Source organism: Cyprinus carpio, chromosome B16 (assembly GCF_018340385.1).
Source record: "Cyprinus carpio isolate SPL01 chromosome B16, ASM1834038v1, whole genome shotgun sequence".
NCBI classification, from domain to species: Eukaryota; Metazoa; Chordata; class Actinopteri; order Cypriniformes; family Cyprinidae; genus Cyprinus; species Cyprinus carpio.
Genome location: NC_056612.1, coordinates 23641695 through 23652028, shown reverse-complemented (window position 1 = coordinate 23652028; position 10334 = coordinate 23641695). Strand labels below are relative to the sequence as shown.

Below are 10334 nucleotides of genomic sequence, written 5' to 3'. Positions count from 1 at the left end.
TTTATGCCAAAAATCATTAGGATATTAAGTAAAGATCATGTTCCATGAAGATATTTTGTAAATTTCCTACCATAAATATTTTAAAACTTAATTTTTAATTAGTAATATGCATTGCTAAGAACTTCATTTGGACAACTTTAAAGGCGAATTTCTCAATATTTAGATTTTTTTTTTTTTGCACCCTCAGATTCCAGATTTGCAAATAGTTGTATCTCGGCCAAATATTGTCCGATCCTAACAAACCATACATCGATGGAAACCTTATTTATTCAGCAGATGATGTACAACCAGGGTCACATACTACATTGTTACGAATTATATGTACCCACCATTCAAACTTTTGAATGGTAGTGTATATAATCTACAGTACATCATAAATAAACATCAAATTACTGTAACATTACATTCTTAGGAAGAACAAATCTAACAAAAATGAGGTGAATAAAGCTGGATGATGGCACTGTTGTTTTCTGTAGAGCTGCTTTACAGCTGAATCACATCGTGCGACATTGATGCTGATCGATTAACTTCACACTATTATTGATCTGAGCTAACTTGAGCTAAATAATGACAGTATTGTCTTTCAAAGCTTCTTTACAGCAGAATCTGAACTGTCTCCATAGCAGAGTTTCCATAATTGCTTCTGCTGTTTCGTGTTCTGCGAGCTCTGTGAAGCTGCTTTGATACAGTCGGTACCATATAATCCACTATAGAAAAATATTGAGAGATCGATTAAGTTTGTCAGACGAGGAAGATGTCAAATTTGCTGCCTCTCCCTCAGCCATTGTGTCAGAAACTTAATCATCATATACTAACCGAAGTAATTTTTATGTAATGGAGGCAGTGTGATGCGGGCGAGTGGCTGTTGTTTCTTTATTTCTTGCTGTAATCTGTCCCGTCTCTGTCTCTCAGGACTCCAATGGTCCACCTCGCTCCGATGCTCCTGCCCCTCCTGTCATCTCTGCACTGCGGCCCTCCCGTGTGGTTTCCTCCACCTCAGAGGAAGAAGAGGCGCTGACAGAGAAGTTCCTCAAAATCAACTGCAAGTACATCACAGACGGCAAGGTGAGTCATCGTTCGGCTTTACTACCGGCAACGGCTCCAAAGTTGCACAAAAGTTAACTTATGGAGGAGTCCTGAGGTTAGTCATTAATAAGACCCCTGCTATTCCTCCGTCCTCTGGGGAAACAAAAGACTGCAAAACAGTGAGGAGCTCCAAGTTTGCTTCAAGTGTAAGAGTTAAGCTGCTGTCTCCAGCACTGATCTGTTCTCCTTAGTGAATACTCTGTGCCTGCCGAGTGTAAAGATGTTAGTGCGAAGATGGTTTTCTCTCACACCGTCAAAACATGCCTGTCCTCACGGTCACCCCTGCATTTATAGAGTGAATTCACTGAACAGCTACGGCATGACCAGTGTGGTCTGATTTACAAACATGTGACTCTTATGAGCCAGTTATTGTAATTAACCATCTTCACTGAATTATTACATCACACAATGCTGTGTGAATTCATGACAGCATTGATAAACTCCCTCACACCTTCAGCATCATACATGTCTATATAAAACTTTATTAGCACTGAACTTCACAGTGGGAACCAGGCACTTCTCACTGTAGTGTCAAAAGACACTTGCTTAGCATTTACCTATTCTTTTCCTGACAAAAAATCACTCATCGTAAATGAAAGCTTAAAGTGTAGGCCTGCCACAAGTCCATTGGTTTTAAATTTCTCTGTTACTTTTGCTGTTTTCACTCTTAAAACAATGATTTGACATTCCTCTTTTACCAATGTCAAAAGAAATAAGCCTTCTGACAGTTCTCTCCCTTTTCTAGTGGTTCCAGTGTTGTCCGTATTAACATCTGATTGATTCAGTGGGCTTTGTAGCACTTTCAGTTGTCAGGAAATTACTCCTCTTTAAATGTTTTGATTCAATGTGTTGATCAAAACTTGCACCAGAAATATATATTAAACTGTGCAACTGTTTTCAACACTGACAAATAGTAATAAGCTGTTTCTTGAGCAGCAAATCAGCATATTAGGAGTAATGATGCTGAAAATTCAGCTTTGCTTTCTATTTTAAAAAATAGAAACATTTACTGTATTTTTGCTCAAATAAAAAGCTTGATGAGCATAAGAGATGCCTTTCAAAAACATTCAATCTTTTACCAACCAAACGTTTTTTATATACGGATTTTATATATAAATAGTTATTTAGATATAATTCATGATGTGTAATCATGTGGCTGATCATCTGACGTACTTGTGTCCTGTGTGACAGGGTGTTGTTAGCGGGGTGTTGCTGGTGACGCCAAACAACATCATGTTTGACCCTCACCGGACAGACCCTCTGGTTCTGGAGAGAGGCTGTGAGGAGTACGGCATCATGTGTCCACTGGATGAGGTTCAGTCTGCAGCCGTTTACAGAGAGATCACAGACAGCAAGATCCGTGACTCCATACCACCGTAAGACCTCTCACTTCATACCGTCACAGCACAGAGATAGCTGTTTGTCTTTTACTTGCCTAGTAATTAATTATACTATGAATGCATTTAATAAAATACAGAATCAAATAATGAATCGAAATTGAATATCATTTGGAAACAAATCAAATTGAATCAGTCTGAATTTGCAAAATTTATTCTCAAGTCAAATCGGTAAACTGTTAATCGTTCAAGATTCACATGCCAAAGTGAGTTCTTGTCCTCGCTCTCCTGTAGGTGGCACAAAGACCAAAAAAACAGAAATATAAAAATGACTTGAGCCACCAGACTAATGGTTTTGATTATAAAAGTTGCAGCTGCGTTACGTTATTAATTGGATTCATCTTCAGATGTCTTATCTAGATTGACGATCGCTCATGTGACAAATCGGTATTTTGTCTGCGGTGAGCATGAGGAGCCACGCTGCTGTACGATCATTTCAGATATCCACCGTTCAGCTTTATTATACAGGAAATGGATTTTTACTCCAGGGTTAATGAAGCATGAATTCAGCCGCCTGTGTCTGAATTACTCACCCATTCGATTTGTAATAAGAAGTTAATGATTTTAACAGCGTTTCCACCCCCAGATATTTAAATCCTCTGTTGGTCTATGAATGATGATGTGTTTTATTCAGCTCAGAGCTGTGTTGGTTGGTTCACTGCAGGGACTCTGTTGTGGATGGGAAGCATAGATGCCTTTGATGGTGCAGATGTGCAGACAGTGGGACCTACTTTTCATTTACGCACTTTTATGTTAGCTTGTACTCTTATTAATTGCTCCAAACGGTTTTGATTATGTACTTCTATCCACTTCCCACATACCATCCAGACAGACACACGTCATTGTGCCCTTGTGTTTAAGATGTCTCAGGCTGTGGCTTTACTGCAGTACAGAAGCCACATCTGATTCTGACAAGTAATGATAAGAAGTCTGTGCGTTTTGACACAGAAGCATCACAGTGGTGGGAAACAAAAAGTTGATTTTCATGCACAGCATGCTACGGTTGTCACATTACCTCATATTTTATGGTACAATACCAGTGAAGTCTCACAACACCACACAACATCATGTTTTTTGAAAGTGGGCTTATATTATGTTGTTGTATTAAGTCTTCAAAGTTTTACAGTATCTTTATTTTTATATTTCAATTCAAATATTGAAGATTCTAAAAAAAAAAAAAAAGTAAATTAAGAAACAATAATTCTTAGCGTTGTTATCATTATTATTATTACTGAATTCAATAATATTATAACTATTGAGTCCAGTTCAGTCCATAATTATATATTATTAAAAATAATAATAATAATAATGTGAATAAAATAAGGAAAAATTATTGCTATTATTACTTAAGCTTATTAACAAAAATAATAATAATAATAATAATGTGAATAAAAATGTACAATTGTTATACTTTTTTTTTTCCTTTTACAGAGCATTGCAGTGTGGGATGATTAAAGGCCCTGATATACTTCAAACGAAATCGAAGAACGAACTGATATGACGTCATTTCGAACAAAATCAGGCCGCAAAGTTCATTTTGAGTTTGTTTCGGCAGTTCGAAACAGCTGATCAAAGCGAACTTTCTGGGGGAGTTCGTTTTGGCTCCTAAACACCTTTGAGTTTCTATTGGTCCGTGGCGGTTACGCAATCGGTGGGTGTGTTCTGAAACTCCACCTTCTTTAACGTGCGATTTTGTTTTCTCCGGTTCGTTTCTCATTCAACGGAGGTCAGGCAAAAGAGAACAATATCTACGGCATAGTCACTAGCAACATGAATATACTGGAGTGTCGAATAGCTGAGCTGGCACAAATATATCCGCACTTGTACGACCGTTTGCTTAGAGACTTTAAAGATTCAGAGAAAGCATTAATTCCTAGAAAGAAATGGCAACGAAGCTTGGTGTCGACGACCCGGAGTTATGCAAAAGCAACGCAGAGAAAAATCCGAGACAACTTTTCCAAAGCCATGAAAACAATGAAAGGAAAGAGTAAAGATATAAGGTAGCAAGTACCAAAAATACATGTTTTAAATAAATGTTACTCCATACTGCTGCTGCTGTTGTTGTTGTTCTTTCAATAAGCAAATTTAAAGGGTATACAATAAATGAAATGCCAAACGAACATACAATAATAAACCTTTGTTTTTATCAAAATAAATCATTTTTTCCACATCATGCTAAAGTTTTTCAGACTTTGAGACATTCACACTTCCCATAAAGGACTGATTATGGTTATTTTGTATTGCAAACATGATACTTGACTCTGAACTGCTGCTAATCATTATTCTTTTGTCTATAATATTCTGAACATTGGTGCCCGTCTCACACCTAGATTGCCTACACTTCATCATTTCATCATTGTTGTTTAGGGGATACGTGCGAGTGTCGCGAGTCATGTTTACATTAATCTACACCCTGCCTCCAGCAGGTGTCGGAATGTTTGAAAACAGTATACCGTTGCTCAGCCTTTTCGAACTTCTTTTTGCCCCCAAACGAAGAACGAAAACGAATTTCGTTTGAAGTATACCGTGGCCTTAAACCCTTACCATTTTCAGAGAAAACTCAACGAAGCTTCTAAATAATAAAAATAATAATAATATTTTATTATTATTATTTTCTTACATTATTATTATTATTGAAGCTTAAATAACAATAATATATAAAAACATAACTATTTTAATTTAGTTTCCATTTTGATTTTTAATAATAAATAAAAACAATAAAGAGTAAAAAGAAAGAACTCAAGTTATTATTATTTTTTTAAATAATTAAAAAACAAGTATATAGAATAGAAAAAAATAGAGAATGTTAGTTTTGGAGGGTCAAGTTTTTTGATAAATAAAAAGAAAACAATTAGATAGAACAGAAATAGTTTGACATTTAACATTTAAATGGTGCAGTTCATATATATATATATATATATATATATATATATATACATATATATATATACATACATATACATAACTTCTCATTAGGAAAATTTTTTTTTTTTTTTTTTTTTTTTTTTTTTTTTTTTTTTTTTTTTTTCATGTAATTTCAGACATAACTAAGTACTGTAAGATTGAACAAAAGCCAAATCATAGACACCTTTACGTGTGCAATAATCATTTTCTTGAAGGTGCATCTCTCATTCTCTCTGTTTGTGCCACAGGGATTTTGAAGCGGTGTTCTCTGGAAGCTCTCATCAAACGGATCAGCGTCTGCGGGAGGGTTATGACAGCACCAGCACTGCCCCCCGCAGCACAGAGGGCTCCATCTCAGAGGACGTCTTCACCGAGTCAGAGCTCTCGCCCATTCGGGAGGAGCGCCAGTCCACAGAGGAGCTACAGCAAGAGGACAGGTCATCAGGAGCCTCGTCCCAATCTGTGCAGACCCTCCTCCAGGAACCTCAGACGGATGAGGGCAGCCATACAGAGGAGGAGGAGAAAAAGCCAGAGGAGGGAGAACAAGCCAGTGAAACTGCCCAGCCCAAACAACCTAGCCAGAATCAGCCAAGCACACCCACCAGCAGGGACCACCAGCAACCACCCCACTGCCAGACCGAAGGAGTCGCCCCCTCCTCAGGTTCTCAGAGCTCAGCCCCTGGAGCAGGGGAGGCCACCGGACAGGAAAGCAGCCCCAATGGGGCTAAACTGACCCAAGATTCAGAGACAAACGTAGAGGAGCTGAGGAAGATGTGGAAGAGTCACACTATGCAACAAGCCAAGGAGCAGCGTGAGAGCGTCCAGCAGGCCCAGAGAGAGAACGACCAACAGTCTAAGAGCAGCCAGAGACTGAGCTCCACTGAGGGTACGGCAACATCTTCTTCAATACTTCTGCCATTTGTGCTCCTGACTGGTCTGTGATTAACACCTTTTAAAGGGGTCATAGGTTTTTATACATTTATGTGTTATGCTTAATTAATTATTCATTTAATGAATAGTTATATATTATATGAATAGCTATATACAGTTGCAATCAGAAATATTCAACCCCCTCACCTCAAAAGACATTACAGTGATGTTGATAAAAGATGAAAAGATGAAAATCAATGAAAAAAAAACCTCGTGAAAGAACAAAAAAAAATATTGATACATACGAGTTATTTTGACAACAGAAGTTGACTTAACTTTAAAGTTCAAATGAAAATTGTAACTCTTGTAACACAAGCATGTGCAGTATTATTCAACCCCCCAGCTTCAGTACCTTGTGGAGTGTCCTTTATTTTTTATAACTTCTAATAAACGGATTCGATAAGTGCTGACAAGCTTCTTACACCTCTCGATTGGAATCTTTGCCCATTCTTCACGTGCAAAAGTCTGTAACTCAGTGATGTTTGATGGCTTCCGTGCTGCAACTGCCTTCTTCAAATCCCACCAAAGATTTTCAATTGGATTTAAATCTGGTGACTGAGAAGGCCTCTCCAAACGCTCCAGCATCTTTTCCCCAACCAAGCTTTAGTTGATTTGGAGGTGTGCTTGGGATCATTGTCTTGCTGGAAGATCCTATGATTACCAAGGTTTAATTTGTCAACAGAAGGCATCACGTTCTTCTTTAAAATGACCTGGTATTTCTGGGAATCCATGATGCCAGGTACATGATCAAGATTGCCATTCCTGCCACAGAAAAACAGCCCCACATCATCAATGACCCACCTCCGTGCTTGACCGTGGGGATGGTATTCTTTTGGTCATAAGCCTGACATTTTGTAGGACGGATGTTGTGCTGGTGGTCCATATGTCCAAAAAGTTCCAGTTTGGTTTCATCAGTCCATACAGCTGTCTCCCAGAACTCTGTAGTTTTATCCAAATTCTTCCTGGCATATTCTAGTCGACTCCTGATGTTCCTTGAGGTCAAGAGTGGAGTGCGTCTTGGGGTCCGGCCATGAAGTCCTTGCTTATTCATTGCACGTCTTATAGTTGCCACTGAAGCACTTGTACCAGCCTTCATCAGGTCATCCTGTAGCTGTCTTGCAGTCACACAGGGGGTTTTCTTAGCTCTCCTGACTAAGTTGCTAAGGGCCCTTGATGAAATTGTGGGCTTTCTTCCACAGCCAGGCAGGTTTGCAGCTGTTCCATAAGTTTTAAACTTCCTTATAATGCTCCCAATGGTGTCTCTTGGAAAGTTAAATATTTTGGAAATCTTTTGGAAACCCCCCAGCTTCAGTACCTTGTGGAGTGTCCTTTATTTTTATAACTTCTAATAAACGGTTTCGATAAGTGCTGACAAGCTTCTTACACCTCTCGATTGGAATCTTTGCCCATTCTTCACGTGCAAAAGTCTGTAACTCAGTGATGTATATATATATATTTATTTATATATATATTTTTAATAAACCTTAAATAATACATTTTAAATATTTTATATTTAATTTCTATTATTTTAATTATTGCTTTATTTTATCAATTTTTTTTTATGCAATTTTATATATGAGAAAAAAAATGATTAAATAAAACTCAAAATCCTATTCCCCTCCAGTATGTAAATATAAATGTTCTTGATTGTAATAATTTTATTAAATATATATATAGAGAGAGAGAGAAAGAAAGAACTTTATATCGTGTAAAATATATATACACTCCCCTCCAAAAGTATTGGGACAGTGAGGCCAGTTCCTTTATTTTTGCTGTAGACTGAAAACATTTGGGTTTGACATCAAAAGATGAATATCAGACAATAGATTTACATGCCAGCTTTTATTTCCAGGTATTTACATCTGGATCTGACAAACAACTTAGAAGATATCACCTTTTGTTTGAACCCAGCCATTTTTCATGTGAGCAAAAGTATTGGAACATGTGACTGACAGGTGTATTTTGTTGCCCTTGGTGTGTCCTATCACAATGATTATTCAAAACAATAATTAGCACTGAATGTCGACGCTCAGTTTCAGATTTGGGGTTTTGCCTGTTCAAACTGCATTTATAGTTAAGAGGTGTAACCAACATGAAAACCAGAGAGCTGTCTATGGGTGAAAAACAAGCAATTGTGAAGCTGAGAGAAGATGGAAAATCAATCAGAGCCATTGCACACACATTGACAATAGCCATTTCAACCATTTGGAATGTCCTGAAGAAGAAAGAAGCCACTCGTGTACTAAGTAACAGACATCGAACAGGTAGACCAAAGAAAACAACTGCAGTTGATGACAGAAATATTGTGAGAGCTTTCAGGAAAGACCCTAAAACAACTGTAAGTGAGATCAGCAACAACCTCCAGAGGGCAGGAGTGAAGGAATCACAATCCACCAGCTTCTACACCAGAAGATGCAAACCACTTATGAACAAGAAGAATAGGAAGGCCAGGCTGCAATTTGGCAAAAAGTACAGAGATGAGCCTTAAAAATTCTGGGACAAAGTTTTATGGACTGATGAGACAAAGATTAACCTTTACCAAAGTGACAGAAAGGCTAAAGTTTGGAGAAAAAAAGGATCTGGCATGTAAATCTATTGTCTGATATTCATCTTTTTATGTCAAACCCAAATGTTTTCAGTCTACAGCAAAAATAAAGGAATTGGCCTCACTGTCCCAATACTTTTGTAGAGGAGTGTTTATATGCATGTACAGTATGTATGTATGTATGTATGTAGGTATATATATATATATATATATATATATATATATATATATATATATACCTACATACATACATGTACGCCCACACAACTTTCAACTCACTTTTTGCACATTCTAAAGTTCTTTCTCTTGGGCTGTTGTGCACATTTAGTGTCATTGTAACCAGCACTGATGACATTACAGTACAGCGTTCTTACATTTTACTATCAAAGTAAGCTTCTGTCCCGGTGTTAATCTGGGGTGGGGCATGCTGGGAAGTGCTGATAACTTTGTGTTATGTGGCTTTGTTGATGGCGAGACTAGAGAGTGCTGGGAAATGAAAAGGGGCTCACCTGTTATCACCCGAGGGAGCGCAGAGACACTTTACCACGGATTTTACACGCTGCTTTGATCTGTCGAGGCCAGACTGTGCCAGCAGCCCTTTCTCTGACTGAGAGATAAGCTAAAGCCCCTCAAACATGACAACTGCACATGCACACTAACATTACATCAGAAACATTATTTCCTTAAAATTATATCTGAAAATATATTAACTACAAATAATGTGATTAATCACAAGTTGTTGATATTGAATTGAATCTGTTGACAGAACTAGTATGTATTTTATCAGTTGCCCAAGGCTGTTTATATAATGCCTGAGGTGTTGATTTTATATTGATACTGATGTAGGCAGAGGTGCAGCCTCAGCAAAAAGCTTGGTCTTGGTTTAAAAAAAATCATAAAAGTTTTTTATGCTCACCAAGGCATTTATTTGACCAAAAATACAGTAAAAACAGTAATATTGTGAATTATAATTACAATCAACTGTTTTCTATATATATATTTTTAAAATTTAATTTATTCCTTTAAAGCTGAATTTTCAGCATCATTACTCCAGTCTTCAGTGTCACATGATCCTTCATAAATATATATTTTGGTATAAAATATGATTAAACCAAGAAATGACAACATTGTACAGATGCTTTACTTTTTGTTTTTTTATTTACTTAGTTGTTTTTTTTTTTTTTATGTTTATTTATGAGAGGTTTAGCCTCAGCAAAAAAAGAACTGAATGATTATTATATTCATAATCAGTGGTATTTAGAAGGTACAGTGATACAGGTGCAAATAATAGATTGGTATGATATTCACATGATATGTGACCAGAGTGGTGTTATTCAGGACTCTAAGAGAATTATGTACATTAGGCTCCATAGTCATTTAATGGAATGCAGATAATGAAATGTTCATTTTTAGAGTCTCACTTGTATATTTTCAGCTTTTCAGCCGTAGACATGCTGAGATCTCTGTGTGCC

At 37.1% G+C, this 10334-nt stretch overlaps 1 protein-coding gene across 6 annotated transcripts in view; it reads left to right on the top strand.

Moving 5' to 3' along the window:
- Positions 1-10334, top strand: part of LOC109055979 (oxidation resistance protein 1-like) — a 141295-nt gene that overhangs the window by 114097 nt on the left and 16864 nt on the right. For all 6 annotated transcript variants that reach the window (XM_042741593.1, XM_042741592.1, XM_042741594.1 and 3 more), the window contains 3 exons: positions 913-1065; positions 2278-2462; positions 5636-6273. In XM_042741593.1, the coding sequence (XP_042597527.1) occupies positions 913-1065; positions 2278-2462; positions 5636-6273 (976 nt within the window). The remainder of the gene's footprint in view (positions 1-912; positions 1066-2277; positions 2463-5635; positions 6274-10334) is intronic.